Below are 18920 nucleotides of genomic sequence, written 5' to 3' on the forward strand. Positions count from 1 at the left end.
TAAAGACTCGCATTCCAACCATTATTTTGTAAATTGAGTTTGTCTCTTTATATGCCCTGTTTGTGAACAGAACTCCCACCTCACCGGATGAAGGGGCAGCGCTCCGAAAGCTTGTGGCTTGTGCTACCAAATACACCTATTGGGCTTTAACCTGGTGTTGAGACTTCTTATTATGTTGACTACCCCAACATTTTACTCGCCAACTACCTAAATCCTGTCATATGCACACTGCAACTTGACCTTAATTTCATCTTGCCCATATCTATCCTGTAGAACATTCTGCTTTCTCATTATCCTCTTCCTTCGTGGCATTTTGGCAGCCAGTCCATTGTGTGAAAATTATCCATGTTCTTGGCCTCTGATTTCTGCAGATCAATTCAATTGTCAGCTGTCTTGATGCCGTAATCTTGAACGGTCTGTCCAAACCCCCCTCCTTTTGATTATACATATCCCCTCCTTGTAAAAACGTATCTCTTTGTCATGTACATATTTATCTCAGTTCTTCTCCCAGCGCATGCTCTTTGAAAATCTGTAGCTGTGACAAAACTTTAGGTCATCTGTTCTACTATCTCCTCCTTTGGTTAGGTGTTACTATTTGTCTGATTAAACTCCTGTAAAGCCTGTTGGGATGTTTTCCTGCATGAAAAGTATTATATAAGCTATATTTGTTGTTCTTGCACCGTCTTCACGTTTTCAAGGAACCTTTTACCTTTTTTTTTTGTTTTTTCCGCATGATATACCTGAATTACACCTGCATATGCATATTCCAGTTAGTCGGTCTGCTGAAATTTCCTTTGCCACAATTGCTTACTTTCTCACTAACAGCATTGATTTATTTAGGGCAATGTTTGGACTGTTATGAGTGCTCCATTGTTTGTAATTTGTCACTTCACTATGGAAATGTCACCAACTGGTTCCATCTTTGGAATACTGAGGCCACTCGCCAATTTTGTAATGTGCGTGTATATACTGTAAAAATTGGGGAGGAAAGATTAAAACGTTGCTGTCATTATGTTCTGATTTTAGGAGTTCAAATGCCAGGGTCTGGAAAGAAAGAATTGTTTTGTCTACACGTTAAAGACGCTCTGGATTCTTACTGTGATAATGTTAAGACGAACAACATCAGCTTTTCATTGTTCAGCAATTGTGTCTGCAAAATGTAAAACATTGCTGGAACAACTACATTGTTTTGTATAACAGATTAACATTTATTGGAATCTCTTCCAATTTTTAAATATTTAATTCCTGTTACAAAAACCTCTTGCCCAAATGTTCGTGAGCTGTTACATGACCAATAATTGGTCTAACCACAGCTGGTGCAACACCTTGGCTACATCAGATTAAACAATCTTTGGTATTGTCATCTATGCAGCCAGGTGACGCAAGGTTTCTGTTGATTTCGAAATCTATCACAAACAAACTGTGTCTAGATTATTCTTAGTCTGGAGTGTTTGAACTTGTAATTATCTGTTTGGTCCTAATTTGGCTGAACTCAGGCAAGCGAAATCTGCCTATGGCTGGCTAATGATCGGAGGGATGTATGTTCATAAATGCCACTTTCTGTTTGCAGAAAACAAAATTGTTTATATTTTATTTTAAACAAAAAATTGGTACCATCCCCAGATGAAAATGTTACCTGTCTTCCCTCTTCAGATGCTGATAGATCGGCTGTGTATTTGCACTTTTCCTTTTCTTCAGTTAGCAGTGATGCAGTGGGGCAGTATATGTTTCAGTTGTTCACTGTTGAAAATTTGCCAGCTGTGTAATTTGACATGGCAGTTATCTGATGGACGAGACACAAGTGGTGCATCCAATCGTCAGGGAAGTAAACTTGTTGAAGGTAGATTTGTTGAGCATGTATTGTGTTGACTGAACACAAAATTGTTGCTGCAGGAATTAAGATGCACTAACTGGTCTTTCTGGTTGGAACATGTTATATGAAGGTGACTACAGTGGAACAGGAGAGAAGTGAAGTCATCGTTTTCAAATTTTGAAACGTGCAGAGTGTTAAATCCCCTAGAAGTCTTGTTGAATCGGGATCCCAACATCAACTGTCCACTAATACTTTTCACCTAGGTGGGTTTGAAGATCAGTGGGGAACCCCTTTGCAGGTGTTGGGTAAGGAATTTAAATATTCTAATATGCAGCTTAGTTACTTGTTTTTTATCTGCATTCTGGCTTGAATGGCTAGTACATCTGTTTCCTAGACTGCCCAGGATCAAACAGACAAGGAGATAGCTGGGTGAGCTACTTCACTGAAACTACATAATTGTGGCTTGTGCTACTCTTTGATCAGTAAAACTGAAGACCTCCGGCCTTGGTTATATCAGAGGCTGCTGCTCGCACCTCTCTCTCTCTCTCTCCTCTCGAGAGGACTTTCACTGTTTACAGACGATTCCAACTTCGTGGAATTCACTTTGCTCACTTTCCAATATTTCAGCTGCAATTCCTTCCTGCCAGCCTTCACCATGGCATGGGAGCAGCCTACAAAGCTCCAACATGAACCCCTGATGAACAAGTGGAGCTGGAGCTCCTGGCTTCTCCTTTGCCACATGCTGCTTCATAGGGCAGAGGGGATGGACACAGATTTTCAGTTTGAAGGAGGTGAGATTCCCTTCCAGGAATATAGGCAGAGGATCAATGATCTCATCATGTCTGAGCACCGGTGCATCAGGCCTTCTGGCAGATCATTGACAGATTATGTCCTCCTTCCAGGGTGGGAATGCTCTTTCGGTGGCTATCAAGGTATCCTGAAGAACCACCTCTTTGTGCAACCCACCCCTCACAGGTTTCTGTCTTTACCTTGAAAGGAGAAAAGGAGGCGTGGGGGATATTAAATTAGCATGGACAGAAGATTAGCTAAATAATAGAAGACAGAGTTGGGATAAAAGGGGCATTTTCAGGATGGTAACCTGTAACGAGTGGAATGTCACAAGGATCAGTGCTAGGGTCACAATTATTTACAATATATATTAATGATTTGAATGAGGAAAGTGAATATACTATTACCAAGTTGGCGGCTGACACGAAGAAAGGTGGGAAGGCAAGTGGTGAGCATGACACTAAGTCTACAGAGGGATATTGACAGGTTAAGTGAATGGACAAAAACGTGACAGATGGAATATAATGTAGGAAAATGTGAAGTTATGCATTTTGGTAGGAAGAATAAAGGAGTTTGTGCATATTACAGAAAAGGAAGTGCTGGATGTCTTAAAGTGAATCAAGGTAGATGAGTGCCCAGGACATTGTGGGAGGCTAGGGAGGAAATTGTGGGTCCTGTAGCAGAGATATTTGAATCATCGACAGTCACAGGTGAAGTGCCTTCAGATTGGAGGGTGGCAAATGTGCCTTTAAGAAGGGCTGCATGGAAAAGCCTGGGAACTACAGGCTGCTGAGCCTAACGTCTAGTGGGTAAATTGTTTGAAGGTATTCTGAGAGACTGGATCTACAGGCATTTAGAGAGGCAAGCACTGATTAGGGACGGTCAGCATAGCTTTGTGAGTGGAAAATCATGTCTCTCAAATTTGAGTTTTTTGAAAGGGTAATCAAGAAGGTAGATGAGGGCAGGGCAGTCGACGTTGTCTACATGCACTTTGGCAAGGCCTTTGACAAGGTACTGCATGGTAGGTTGTTGCATAAGATTAAATCTCATGGGATCCAGGGTGAGGTAGCCAATTGGACACACAATTGGCTTGATGGCAGAAGACAGTGGGTGGTTGCAGAGGGTTGTTTTTCAAACTGGAGACCTGTGACCAGCCGTGTGCCTCAGGGATCAGTGCTGAGTCCAATGTTATTTGTCATTTATATTAATGATTTGGATGAGAATATAGGGGGCATGGTTAGTAAATTTGTAGATGACACCAAGACTGGTGGCATAGTGGACAGTGAAGAAAGTTATCTCCAATTGCAACGGGATCTTGATCAATTGGGCCAGTGGGCTGATGAATGGCAGATGGAGTTTAATTTAGATAAGTGCGAGGTGATGCATTTTGGTAGATCAAACCAGGGCAAGACTTTGTCAGTTAACAGTAGGGCACTGGGGAGAGTTGTAGAACAAAGAGATCTAGAGGTACAGGTTCATAGCTCCTTGTCCACTTGTGACTTTCAGAGTGGTGCAGAAGGCATTCAGCATGCTTGGTTTCATTGGTCAGCACAGTAAGAAGTCTCTCAATACCAGGTTAAAGTTCAACAGGTTTATTTGGTAGCACTTGTTGGACTTTAACCTGGTGTTGTGAGACTCCTTACTGTGCTTACCCCAGTCCAATGCCGGCATCTCCACTTCATTGGTCAGAACATTTTTGAGACATCTTGTTGAAGTTGTACAAGATGTTGGTACGGCCACATTTGGAATACTGTGTACAGTTCTGGTCACCCTATTATAGAAAGGGTGTCATTTAAACTAGAAAGAGTGCAGAAAAGATTACCGGGACTTGATGATTTGAGTTATAGGGAGAAGCTGGATAGACTGGGACTTTTTTCTCTGGAGCGTAGAAGGCTCAGGGGTGATCTTATAGCGGTCTATAAAATGATGAGGGGCATAGATCAGCTAGATAGTCAATCTTTTCCCAAAGGTAGGGGAGTCTAAAACTAGAGGGCATAGGTTTAAGGTGAGGGGGGAGTGATACAAAAGGGTCCAATGGGGCATTTGTTTTTCACACGGGGTGGTGAGTGTCTGGAACAAGCTGCCAGAGGTAGTAGTAGAGGTGGGTACAATTTTGTCTTTTAAAAAGCATTTGGTTATATGGGCAAAATGGGTATAGCAGGATATGGGCCAAATGTGGGCAATTGGGACTAGCTCAGTAGTTTTCAAAAAAGGATGGCATGGACAAGTTGGGCCGAAGGGCCTGTTTCCATGCTGTAAACTTCTATGACTATTCAAATGGAGAAAAGCTGCAGCTTAGTGGGATTTCAGAGTCCTCGTGCATAAATCACAAAAGGCTAGCATGCAAGTTCAGCAGGTAATAAGGGAAGGCAAATGTAATGGCCTTTATTTCAAAGGGGATGGAGTTTAAAAATAGGGAATTCTTGGGAGATGTTGAGTAGGTTAAGCCTGTACTCATTGGAATTTATAATGAGAGGTGATCAAATTGAGTCACGTAGGATTCCAGGGGGTGGGGTGAAAGGGTAAACGGTGAGATGTTATTTTCCCTTGTGGGAAAGTGTAGCCTTCCCACGTCTCCTCTCCATTCCTATCGTGCTGCAGCCTGAGCAATATACAGAAAGTTGAGCCTTTCTGACCCTTTCAGGAATCCTTTTAATTAGAAATCCTTCCTTCAGCAGATGTGACACAAGTTCGCTCTTTAGCCAAGGAGCCCAGAAGAAGGATGCTGATGTTTTGGTTCTGTTAAAAGAGCCACAGCAAAACCTGCTGCAGATTTCAACAGGCTCTCAACCTGCTAATAGTCACTGTTGATTCGGCAAAGACTAAGTATTGAAAATTCTGAATTTTGTTTTTACTGAAGTGTTATTTCTGACTGGTTTCTTTCTGCCTTCTCCAAATTGTCTTGTCTTGCAGTGGTGTATACAAGATTAAACTTTTTTTTTAAGACAGTGCTGGTCTGGATAAAATAAGACAAGTGACATGATTAGAGCTGATTTCCAACTTCTGCTAAAGCATTGATTTTAAATGATGTTTCACATCTCGCTGTTGGAGCATTTGTGCTTATTTCTTCCAGTTTCAGTCTCTTTTTTTTAAAAGGAAGTTAGTAATTCCATATTGATGAACAATTAGCAGCAGTGCAAACCTTGATTGATCATGGAGCTGAAATCCAAATGCTCCATTTAAGTAGAATGTGAGTGTTAAGAGGTCTTCTGTCTCTTCTCTGCCACCCACCTCAAATCTCTGATAGCATTAGCTTAGGGATTCATTATTGTCGATTCCTACTCTTTTCCTGATTCTCCTTCTATTTCTGAGCCATTTTAAACCAGATATTGGTTTAAAATAGTTTTTTAATATACAAGTCAGTGCTGAGTTTTAATGAATAAATTGTCTGTATTTTTTTTTGCTGATGACCACAGTGGCACAGTGGTTAGCACTGAGGCCACACAGTACCAGGGACCCAGGTTCGATTCCAGCCTCAGGCCACTGTGTGGAGTTTGCACATTCTCCTCGTGTCTGCATGGGTTTGCTCCGGGTGTTCCAGTTTTCTCCCGCAGTCCAAAGATGTGGGGGTTAGGTTGATTGGCCATGTTAAATTGACCCTTCGTATCCAAGGGATTAGCAGGGTAAATGTGTGATAATGGGGATAGGGCCAGGGTGGGATTGCTGTTGGTGCAGGCTCGATGGGCCAAATGGCCGCCTTCAGTACTGTCGTGATTCTATACTGCAACGCATTTGAAATAAATCAGCTTGCAATGTCAAACAGCAAAGCCAAATATTTTTGCTCAATACTTATCACATCCATTAGTATTTAAAAATGGATATTAGCTGTTGAATTTGATCCCTGAAATGTTATCTTTGGTTTAGTGGTAGCACTCTATTTTTGTTCTGAGTGAGAAAGTTTTACATTCAAGTCCCATTGCAGAGATCTGATAACATAATCCAGGATGACGATATTGAGGGAGTGCTGCACTATTGGATTTGCTGATGATGCACATCTAGGCATCATTTTAAGCAGTGTAGACGGAAGCACAACGTTACAGAAGAGATATTGGTAAGTTAAGTGAATGGACAAAACTGTGGCTGGCAAATTATTTCACTGTAGGGAAGTTGGGTCATCCACTTTTGAAAAGGCTAGAACAGGGTACTTTCTAAATAGTGAAAAGGTAGAAACGGTGGAGTTCCAAAGAGACTTGGGAGTCCAGGTCCATAGATCATTGAAATGTCATGAACAGGCAAGTAGAGAAAACAAGAATGGAATGATGGCCCTCATATTTAGAGAACAAGCATGCAAAGAGGGTTAGAAGTTGTGCTTCAATTATACAAACTCCTGATAAGGCCACATCTGGAGTAATGTGAGCAGTTCTGCGCACAACACTTTATTTTGGCCTTGAAGGGAATTGTAGCATAGATTTACCAGAATTACACTTGGAGTTCAAGGTTTACTTGGCCCCTGCCTCGGGTCAATTGCTGAAGCTCTCATTCATGCTACTGTTGTCTCTATTAACCTCTTAACTATTCCAATGCACTTCTAGTTGGTCTCCCCCATTCTACCTCCTGAGTGCAAAGATCGTCCAAAACTCCCCTCCCCTTGTTTAAACTCTTGTTCGATTCCGGTTTACCCATTATACTTCTGCTCGTTGACCTACATTGGCTCTGGTCAAACAGCATCTTAGTTTTTCAAATTCTCATCCTTGTTTTCAAATTTCTCTATAGCCCCTCTCCTACCGACTCTCTCTCCTCCAGCTCCACAGCCCTTCCAAAATATCTGTGCTCATCTAATTCATGTCTCTTGAGCTTCCCTGATTTTTAATTCTTGTCCCTTTTTAAAGTAATACTTGCACCCTTTGCCGATGACCAAGCTTTTGGTCATCATTCCACGTGGCCTGTTGTCATATATTAAGAGATTTTCAATCTGAACTTTTGATTTGAGAGTATAGAAGGATGTGAGAATATGGAAGTTGTCAATCAATAGTATTTAAATGGTGTTGATGAGGAGAATACAAATGAAGTACACCTGTCCTTTTGCATGTGAAAGCCGTACTTGTGACCAATCTATAATATTTTTCTGGATAGAAGGTCCATCATACCTTTTACATCAGAGTTATTTGCTCTAATTTCCCATTTCCTCACCTGTTTTGTTGAATCCCTCTAATGAATGGAAAGTATAACTGAAAAATGCTGTGAATATATATTTAATTTGGCAAAAGTGATATTTTATGGTTCATTTCAATATTGAATTCAGAGCTTCGTGTTAACTCAGTGAGGTCATTCTAGAAAATTCCCTTTCTATTAGACTTGACTGGAATTAAACTTTACAGACTCATTTTGTGTGACTTTGTCTGTATGAGAGAGACCAAATAAAAAGGCTGCTTATTCTGTTGTTCCATTAAATGGTCAGTTAAATAATGCAGTTTTCCATGCACATGTAGGTGTTACCAAATGTGGTGGACTAAATAATTGGAAGGAAAAAATGGAAAGTTTGTTTTCTATTCCAGCCCAGCTACGGTTGGGAGGATGGGAGCAGGAATTTTTGAATCTATACATAGGATAATGTCATTTAGAAAGTGTGTGTGTAATCTCAAATATGAGTTGATATTGACCAACTGGGAAAAAATGCTTTTGAATCTTATTACTGTACTATAGTTTTTCTTGATTTATCTAAATGCCATGCTCATAATTTGCTTCCACCAAGAATAATTTGAGTCAGTTTGACCTGTACTTAATGAAAAATACTTCTGATAAGCATGATCACATCTTGTGAATAAATATAACAAAATTATTGTGCTACTAACAATATATTTTTTATTTAAAGCTAGCTGATCCATAATTAGCTTTCAGTCGCATACTGTGTCTTTATTCTAAATTTTAATGGAAAGCAAAGTTTGTGTGTGTGGATATAATATCGCATCAATAATCAAAGAATTTACATGAAAGCCCCAGCTGCTGATGTGAGTGCCAGTACCAGTATAAATTGATATTGTTTGAATTGTCTAAAAACAGCATTGTGAACCCAAGCAATGTGTCTCGCCTGGAAAGCGTGCCAGTGAGGAAAATGACGTTGTAGCATTTTGATGGGAGGAAATGTGCCAGTTATTCTTCTGTTTAACACTGGTAGCTATTTTCTTTTACACTGTGCAGCTCATTCTTTTTGCATTAACAGAGCAGGCTTTTTTCATTGATGGGACTAGAGATGATCCCAATCTAAGGTTGGATTATGTACACAGTCTGAATGCACCATTTCATGTGCCGTTTTCAAATGTATAGTGCAGGTGCAAAGAGTAGAATTGATCGCTGTTTCTTTGCCAACCGGGCTTTCCAGCTTGAAATTGTACTATAAACTGAATGCAAATACCACTTGAAAGGAATACTTGTAGAGTGGCTATTTCCTCAAATATTAATTTTTCCCTTGCAAAATGCCACTTTTAATTTTTCTTGTTAAGAGAAAATTTGAGCTCATAATCATCATCTTGATCAGAATTCTGATCTTTAACTTGCTGAAATGGCTGTGGAAGTAAGCATTTCAGCTTAGTCTCTTTATCCCAATGTGCTCTTTTTACCTTCTCCTACCATTGTTCCACTAAATCGAAAAGGATGATTGCTAATGGAGTTTCTTTAGCTGAAATCCAAAAGGCAGACATATCTTATTTCAATTTCAAATTATTTAAAACATTTATTTGAATGCTTGAGGATAAGACCATTATGGGACTTATCTTGTGATATTAATGTATTTTAATTTTTCACTAATCAGAAGCTGATCTGATTTACTAAGACCCCCTATTAACACCTGCAATGTCAAGAAACTCTACCCCTGCCTTTGTTCATCTGCTGCTGAAACACTCATCCAAATCTTTACTTCTAATTTTGACTATTTCAGTGCATTCCTGGCAGGCATCCCACATTCTAACCTCTGTACACTTGAGGTCATCCAAAACTTTGTCCATGTCCTAATTTGAACTGTCTGGTTCTTTAATCACCCTTGTGCTTGCTGATCTACACTGACTCCCATTTAAGCGATGACTTGATTTCAAAATTCCCTTCGCTGTTTTCACCTCTGTAGTTTTGTCCCTCTCTAGCTCCCTAACCACATCCAGCTCAACAATATTCTGAGATACCTGAGCCCCTCCAATTCTGGCTGCTGTTCAATAAGATTATGGCTGATCTGGTTGTGTCTCAACTCCACTTTCCTGTCTGCTCCGCATAACTCTTGATTCCCTCGTCTCTCAAAGTCTAACTCTGACGTGAATAAATTCAATCATCCAGCCTCCACTGCTCTCTGGGGAAGAAAATGCCATATATTAACCCTCAGAGAAAAACATTCTCCTAATCTCAGTTTAAGAATAAGAGGTCTCCCCTTTAAGACTATATCCCCTAGTTCTAGTCTCTCCCACAAGAGGAAGCATCCATCCTGTCAGTTCCCCTCAGGATCTTCTACGTTTTAAGAAGATAAGCCCTCATTCATCTTGACTCCAAGTGGATACAGGCCCAATCTGTTCAGCCTTTCTTCATAGGTTAAGCCCTTCATTCCAGGGATGAGTCAAGTGGGATGGTGCTTGGCACAGTGGTTAGTGCTACTGCCTCAGAGCACCAGTGACCGGATTTGATTCTAGCCTTGGGTGACTCAGTAGAGTTTGAACGTTCTCCCCATGTTGCATTGGTTTCCTCTAGGTGCTCTGATTTCCCACAGACCAAGGATGTGCAGGTTGGGTGGATTGGCCATGCTAAATTGCCCCTTGGTGTCCAAACATGTGTAGGTTGGGTGGATTACCCATAGTAAATGAGGGGATTTTGGGAGTCGGGTGGTGGGGTGCTCTTCCGGTGAGTCAATGCAGACTTGAGGGGCTGAATGGCTTCTTTCCACGCTGTCTGGTTTCTATGCTACTATAATCGTTCTCTGTACTGCTTCCAATGTAATTAGATCTTTTTCAAATAGAGACCAAAACCGTACACAGAATTCCAGATGTGGTCTCGCCAATGCCCTGCACAGCTGCAGTAAAATGTCTCTACCTTTTATATTCCATTCCTCTTGCAATAAACACCAATATTCCATTAGCCTCCCGAATGACTTGCTGTACCTGCATATTAACTTTTGTGACTCATGACCAGGACGCCGAGATTCTTCTATGCCACAGAATTCTGTAATATCTCTCCATTTTTAAAAAGTATACTCCTTTTCTATTCTGTTGACAAAAGTGGACAATTCACATTTTCCCACATTCTACTCCATCTGCCAATTTTTTCGCTCACCCAAAGTGTCTATATATCTCTCTCGACAGCTTACTTTCCGACCTATCTTGGTAGCTAAATTTGCTAATGAGACCATATATTCAGTCCCTTTTATCCAAATTGCTGACGAAGATTGTAAGTAGTTGATGCTCCAGCACTGGCTGTTGTTGGAACTTCCCAACCTAAAAAAGACTAATTTATTTCTACTCTCTGCTTCCAATCCTTTATCAATGCTAATATTGTTAGCCCCTACACTATCTTCTCTTATATTGTGCAGTAATCTTTAATGTGGCACCGTATCAAATACCTTTTGGAAATCCAAACACGCCACCTCTACTGGTTCCCCTTTATCCACCTTGAATGTTACTTCGTCAAAAATCTCTACAACCTGTTGAACACTATTTCCCTTTCTAAAAGTCATGTTGACTCTGCCTGATCACATTATGATTTTCTAAGTAGCTTATAATCTCCTTCATAATGGATTCGAAGAGGTCATTGATGAAGCATCTAAAGATGTTAGGGCCTAGCATATTACCCTGGATGTCCCAAGACAGAGATGCTTGACCTCTGTCAACCATAACCATCTTGCTCTGAGCTAGGTATGACTCCAACCACTGGAGAGTTTTTTTCTCCTGATTCCCATTGACTTCAGTTCTGCTAGGGCTCCTGATGTCATACTCAGTGAAATGCTGCCTTGATGTCAAGGGTAGTCACTCGCACCTCGTCTCTGAAGTTCAGCTCTTTTGTCAGTCTTTGGGTCAAGGTGTCATGTGGTCAGGAGCTGAGTGACCCTGGCAGAACCCAAACTGCCAATGAGCAGGTTATTGCTGAGTAACTGCTGCTTAACGGCACTATCAATGACATCTTCTATCACTTGCTGATGATCGAGAATAGACTCATGGGGCAGTAATTGGCTCGGTTGAATTAGGCAACTTTCCACATTGTCAAGTAGATGCCAGCATTGTAGCTATACTGGAACAGCTTGGCTCGAGGTGTGGTTAGTTCTGGAGCACAGGTCTTCAGTAGTATAGTCGGAATGTTGTCAGTGCCCATATCCTTTGCAGTATCCAGTGCCTTCAGCTATTCTTGATATCACATGGAATGAATCAAATTATCTGAAAACTTGACATCTGTGATGCTGGGGACCTCCGAGGGAGGTTCTTTGAATAGTGCAATTAGATCTTGGATCCATCCAAGATGGCAGATTGGGCACCTGTTTAACATCTCATCTAAAAGACAGCAATTTCAATCATGTAGTGTGAACTTAGCACTGGGCCCCCAAGTCTGCAGCACTCCATGTCAACCTGGATTATGTGCTCAGGTCTCTAAAGTAGGTTGAACTTGCAACCAATTGGCTCGTGGGCGGAAGTGCTGCCACTAAGACAAGACTGACAGATTGTAGAAATTGACACATGTGGTGGATGCTAATCCCAGCAATTAAGGACATTCTGTTTACATCAATAGATAAAACTTAATTTGGAGTTATTTTCATTGTGAAAGTTTAGGCAACTTCAGGCATACTCAATTTTCAAATTCAACGAAGTCTTTACCCCCCCCCCAAAAAAAAATTTAAGTCCTTTCATTGTTGCCATCCTTAAATGTGTGTTCCATTTAAACCCCTAGTTCATTTTGCACGTTGTTTGACATGCTAATGTAGCTGTACTGGAACAGCTTGGCTAGTGCATTGCTAGTTCTGGAGCACAGTCTTCAGCACTACAGCTGAAAGCCCATGGGCTTTCCCTGCATACAGTGCCTTCAGCCATTTTTTGATTTTATTCAATTATTTGAAGATTGGAATCCTATGATGGTGGGGACCTTCAGGAGAAGACAGATCTTTCACTCCAGCAATTCTGGCTGAAGAAGATTGCAAATTCTTCAGCCTTGTCTTTTGTGCATGTTAGACTTTTCATCCCATTTAGCTGTTTTATTCATGATTGGATGTGACAGGGCTTGGAGTTTTAAACTGACTTGTTGGCTGAGGGATTACTTGTCTATAGCATGCTGCTTCTACCCCATGGTGCTACTGAGTCATGCTTTGTAATAGACGTTGAACGCTGGATGGGGGCTCATTCAATTTCCTTGCTGATTTCAGTGGTTCTTCCAACTGGGGTTCAACATGAAGATGTGTATGATTCATCACCTGAGTGAAAACAGTAGTTGGGCATCAGCAGATAGTTTCCTTGTCCATATTTGACCTAATGCTATGAGCCATCGTAAAGTTTGGAGTCATTGTTGAAGATTCTCAAGGTCATTCCTTCTTGATTGTATACCATTGTGTCACCACCACTGGTAGATCTATCCTGTCAGTGGGACAAGACATATTCAGGGTTGGTGTTGGAGGAGTCTGGAATATTGGCTCAGTTAGTAGCACTCTTGTTTCTGAGTCAGAAGGTTGTGGGTTGAAGTCCTATTCCAGGATTGGACCACAAAAGTCATGGCTAACATTTCAGTCTGTACTGAGGGTGTGCTGCACTGCAGGAGGTGCTGTTGTTTTGCTGAAACACAAACCGAGGCCCCATCTGCCCCCTTGGGTGAACAAAGAACAGTACAGCACAGGAACAGGCCCTTCAGCCCTCCAAGCCTGCACCAATCATGTTGTCCTATCTAGACCAACCACCTATCCCTCTATTCCCTGCCTGTTCGTGTGTCCCTCCAGATAAGTTTTTAAATGGCGCTAACATATCCGCCTCAACCACCTCATTTGTCAAAGCATTCCAGGCCACTATCACCCTCTGTGTTTAAAAACAAAACTTTCCCCGCACGTCACCACTGAACCACCACCCCCCCCCCCTTTGTTTACCCTATCTATGCCCCTTATTTTATGAACTTCTATCAGGTTTGCCCCTCGGCCTACGTCTTTCCAGGGAGAACAATCCCAGTTTAGTCAGACTTCCCTCACAGCTGGTATCCTGGTAAACCCTTTCTGTACTCTCTCCAAAGCCTCCACATCCTTCTGGTAGTGGGGTGACCAGAATTGGACACAGTATTCCAAATATGACCGAACCAATGTTTTATATAACATGATTTACCAACTTTTATACTCTGCCCCATCCGATAAAATGTCATATGCTTTCTTTACCACCTTTTCCACCTGTGCTGCCACTTTTAAGAATCTGTGTACCTGCACGCCCAGACCCCTGTGTCTATGCTCCTGATGGTTCTGCCATTTATTTTATAGCTCCCACCTGAATTGGACCTACCAAAATGCGTCACTTTGCATTTGTCCGGATTAAATTTTATCTGCCTAATTTTCCAGTCTATCTAAATCTTGCTGTATTCTCTGACAATCTTCTTCACTATCCGCAACTCCAGCAATCTTAGTACCTGCAAACTTGCTAATCAGACCAGCTACAAAACAGCAGAGATCCCAGCACTGATTCCTGCAGAACCACTCAGTACAGACCTTCATTCAGAAAAACACCCTTTTACCACTATCCATGCCACTACTTTGAAGAGATGGGGCATTGTCCCTGGTATCATGGTCAATATTCCACCCCTCAAGCTAGGTTATCTGATTATTATCACATTGCTGTTTGTGGGAGCTTATTGCATGCAAATTGGCTGTCACTTTTCCTACATTACAGCAGTGACGCAATGTGAAGTATTTCACTGGCTATAAAACTCTTTGGAATCATTGGTGGTTATAGCAGGCACAAGGCTTTACAAGTCTTCAGGCCACTTTCTTTTGGTGCAAGTCTCCAGATGTTGGGGGCAGGAAATTACAGAGTCACCTGGGTATGCCATGCCAGAATCTGGTGCCCGTGTTAATACCAGGTGCTCCATCCAATTTTATTATTCTTTGTAGTGCTTGATACAATTGAATAGCTTGTTTGGTCATTGTAGAAGGCAGTAAAGAGTCATCAAATTGCTGTGGAAACCTGGTAAGAACAAAAGATTCCTTCCCCTAAAGAACATTAGCCAACCAGATAGGTCTTCATGACGGTCTGGTATTTATATGATCACCATCACTGATGCCAGCTTTTTATTACAGATTTTTAATTAAATTTAAATTGCCAAGCTGCTGTGTAGAGTATTGGAACATGTCACTGGATCATTAATCATTGTCTCTGTTTGGATTGCTAATCTAGCAGCATAACCACTATGCCACCTATGTTTTGGACAAGTTTTGAATACTATTCTCCTCCCTTTAAAAACCACTACCATTCTCACTGCCAGCTCTATTGTCTTGCAAATTATCGCATACCTTCTTTCAAGTTCTTCATTGTTGTAACTCCGTAACTATTTCTCCTATAACCCTGAACCTAGCCAACCCAATTTCCACCTCGCCCACAACATTGAAATGGTACTAACCAAAGTTACTGATGACTAATTCTATAACTGTTATGTACAATGCTTCATCATTCTTGATCTCTCTGCAGCCTTTAACACATTGATCACTCAGTTCTCCTCCAATGCTCACCTCTCTTGTCCAGTTCTGTGGCTTTGTCTTCTTCGCCTGGTCCCATTGTTGGCTATACACTTACAGCTAACATAGCTCCAGCACTTTATTGTTTCTGCCTGTGGAATTGCCCAAGGATCTTGCTATACGTTGTCCCAGAGCAGCAACTATTTACAGACATGGGATGAGTTCCTTCATATTGACACCCATCTCTTTCAACCTATCCATGACAAAATCTAGTAGGTTTTGCCTATCTTCATGCCCACTCACCCGGTTGAACTAGATTGTTCAGGACATTGGGATTCTATATAACACTAAGTTGAGTTTCTGATCCCATAGCTTATCGATCAAAAGATTTTCTGCCTATCTGTTGCTGAAATTCTCGTCCGTCTCCAAACTTGACTATTTTAAGACTTTCTGGGTTTTTATTTATGTAAACTACAACTCATCCAATATTTTGCCTTTGTCATGCCATTTCCTGAACTGTCCCACCTTCCCGTCATCCTTGTGACTTGCTTTGGATTCAAGTCACCCAAGGCTTCAAAATTGAAATTTCTGTCCTTTTTAAAATCTCTTCAGGGCCCTGCTCCATTCCTACTACCAGTATTAAACTCTTTATCCCTCTCATTCGGGTTTCTGCATTCCTTGTCATTATTTCCATTTTTCTCATTATTCACAGTCTTTGGTTGAACCAGATTGTTTACAAATCTGAGGTTCAATTTGATCCAGTGTTCGCCCCATCAAAAGAACTGCCAGTGTCTAGCTCTGTACCACAGCTCACCTGTCATTACAACCCTCTTGCATGTATTGTTTATCTCGAGAATTGACTGTTCTGATGTTGTCTGAGCTGCCCTTAGCAATCAATTTCAGTTCATTCAAATGTCTGAATATGCTATGCTGCACCAAGTTGTACCCACCCCCATCGCCTTATTCTCACCATTGATCTTGTCTTCAACAATCTAGATTCCACATTCTGATAAACCTCCCCCAGTTCTTCTGTTTCGCCTCCCTTTTAAGATCCATCTCTGACCAAGCCCTTCATCATACTTTCTAATATCTTTTTTGGCTTAGCATTTTATGATCATGACCACAAAGTGTTTTAGGAAGATTTTCTGCATTTAGGACACTTTTTTTCGAGCCACCACAATAGCAGTGCTTGCATCTGTAAACCATCTTTTAATGTGGAAAAAGTCTTGAAGAACTTTGAGCCATAATCCAAATATAGATTGCTGAGCCAAAGGAAATATCAGGCTGTGTCACCTAAAACTTGGTTAAAGAGGTGGCTTTGAAGGAGAGTCTTGAAGCAGGTCAAAGTGTTTAGAGCTGGAATTATTGAGTTATTTAGCAGCTGCCAATGGTGGAGCTGAAGTGTGTGGGTGATGTATAAGAGACCAAAATCTGAGGAAAGAAGAGTTGGACACTTTTTTGTTGAAGGGAATTGTACAGATAGGGAAGATAAATGCAATTAAACAGTTTAAAACGCAAGCTGAGAATTTAATCATTTTATTGCAAGTTTTTATTTTCCTCGCATGTGTTCCCATTCCTTCCCCACTCCACCAATAGGGAAGCTCTGGACCAAAAACATGAGATATTCTGAGTTTCTTTTGGAATCTTCCCATTTGTGTTGTGTTGGGCAATACTAAAACATAGGTGCATCCCATATTCTGAAAACAATGCACCGGTGTTTTGTGCAGAAATGTACTCTTGCTGGGTGTCATGCTTTTGTATTTTTTCATCTTCTCAGAGCTGGAATGAGCTAATTTGTACTGGGGGAAAAAATAGTGAAGGGTGCCTCTTTGCTTAACAGCCCTTTGTTGTTCTTGCAGTGCTCTTTGTTTTTGTACTTTAAAGATCACGTTGATTTTAAAGTGTTGTCCTATCCCCAGTTCTCCAGAAACTGCATGGGTTCTGCTGTCATTTTTGTTTTTGAAGGTTAAACTCTTGTAGTTTACAATTTGACACCTTGTCGTTCCACATATATTGTGCATTTGTTTGAAAAGGAGTAACACACATCAGTCAGCTTGTTTAGGTGACTGTGCTAAGTGTTAAGAAAATCCATATGGGAGAATGTGTAATTGAGTTGCTGGAAATTTTGCTGCTGAGCGAGAATCCACTTCCTGTGTTGGTTTCTGCAATCGCCACATCATCATGGATGGCATTTAAGTTTTGTTCTTCACCCTAAAAGATTCCTCCAACTTGGTTTGCTACTTCTATTTTTTTTAGCTTAGTAAACATAACTAAAACCTAAATGGATTTTTAAAAACTGATGTTTTAAATTAACTGGTACAAATAAGTGTATATTTCAAGAATTATGATGTAGGTTAATGCATAATATGACAACATGGTGCACATATTAGACAAGCCTGCTGAAAATTCATTTGAATATATAGTAGAAAGGACAAGGATTGATGGTACAAAGCTAATTTTTGCTTTGAGATGCGAGACTATTCACTAACTGCTGTGTGCTCTTTTTCAGATCTGATTCAGTGTACAAATGAGATGAATGTAAACATACCTCAGCTGGCAGACAGCCTTTTTGAAAGAACTACAAACAGCAGCTGGGTGGTGGTGTTCAAGTCTCTCATCACAACCCATCAAATGATGGTTTATGGAAATGAGGCAAGTCTCAGAAATTACTTCAAATTTTGGGTTGTGAAAGGCAAATGAAGTGTCCGGATGAATGTTTCTGTTTTAATGGTCATCTTCTAAGGAGCTCCCAAATTGTGGTTTTGAATAATGAATCCGAATAAGAGTGGAAACCCAGGTTGTGTTTTGGTTTTATCAGATGAAGAAAGAATTGTATTCTGAAAACGTCTATTTTTCAAAAGACCCCCAGGTGGTGAGAGAGAGATGCGTGTTCAGTTGATGTGTTTTGGTGGAGAAATGTTGGCCTGGAAAACTCCTTGTCGAATGGTGTAAGGGTTTTTTTATTTCCACCTGAACAAGTTGACAGCATCTGTGTTGTATTTCTGACTGCACTGAAGTGTCTGGTTTGATTAAATACTCAAGCCCTGGAATGGGGCTTGAATCTGTAACCATCTGAGTCAGATGACTGTTACCACTGAGCCAAGTTGTTGGAAAGATGACTACTTGGATTTCTGCTAATCATGCTTTGAATTAAGATTTGTTGGATGCAGTACAAGATGTCCTATCTTGACACCTTGCCCAACTGCTGCAAAAAAAAAAGTTAAATTACAAGTGTAGGGAAATTATTCATTAGGTTATGTCAATTATGGCATAGCTCCTTTAGTGCACCAAAACATGCATGGCAGTGTTGCCAGCTCCAGAAGTATATTGACAGCTTGGGTGAAGTAGATTATACTGGTTCTGGGTCTTGTATAGGCATTTCATATCTCTTAAATATGTAATGAAGATAGCTGTTCGTGTGTGTGTATGAATCTTTATTGGGGGGGGGGGTGACTGATGAAATGTTCAAGTGGGAACTAATTTTTCTTTAACCTGTACAGCGCTTTATCCAGTACCTAGCTTCAAGAAACACCTTGTTCAACCTGAACAATTTTCTAGATAAAAGTGGGTTGCAAGGTGAGTATGAATTTAATTTATGATTTTTTAAAACTTCAACTTTTTGACAATCGTAAAATTTATTTATATCTGAAAGCAACAATTTATATTACCATTCTTGAATGTTTGCCTGATTTTCAAAGGAATGAAGAAATTATAGTTCTCAGAGGCTGG

At 40.7% G+C, this 18920-nt stretch overlaps 1 protein-coding gene across 27 annotated transcripts in view; it reads left to right on the forward strand.

Annotated features, from left to right (window-relative positions):
• Positions 1-18920, forward strand: part of picalma (phosphatidylinositol binding clathrin assembly protein a) — a 117092-nt gene that overhangs the window by 8802 nt on the left and 89370 nt on the right. For all 27 annotated transcript variants that reach the window (XM_078221844.1, XM_078221851.1, XM_078221845.1 and 24 more), the window contains exons 2-3: positions 17701-17843; positions 18692-18767. In XM_078221844.1, the coding sequence (XP_078077970.1) occupies positions 17701-17843; positions 18692-18767 (219 nt within the window). The remainder of the gene's footprint in view (positions 1-17700; positions 17844-18691; positions 18768-18920) is intronic.

Source organism: Mustelus asterias, chromosome 10 (genome assembly GCF_964213995.1).
Source record: "Mustelus asterias chromosome 10, sMusAst1.hap1.1, whole genome shotgun sequence".
Lineage (NCBI taxonomy): Eukaryota > Metazoa > Chordata > Chondrichthyes > Carcharhiniformes > Triakidae > Mustelus > Mustelus asterias.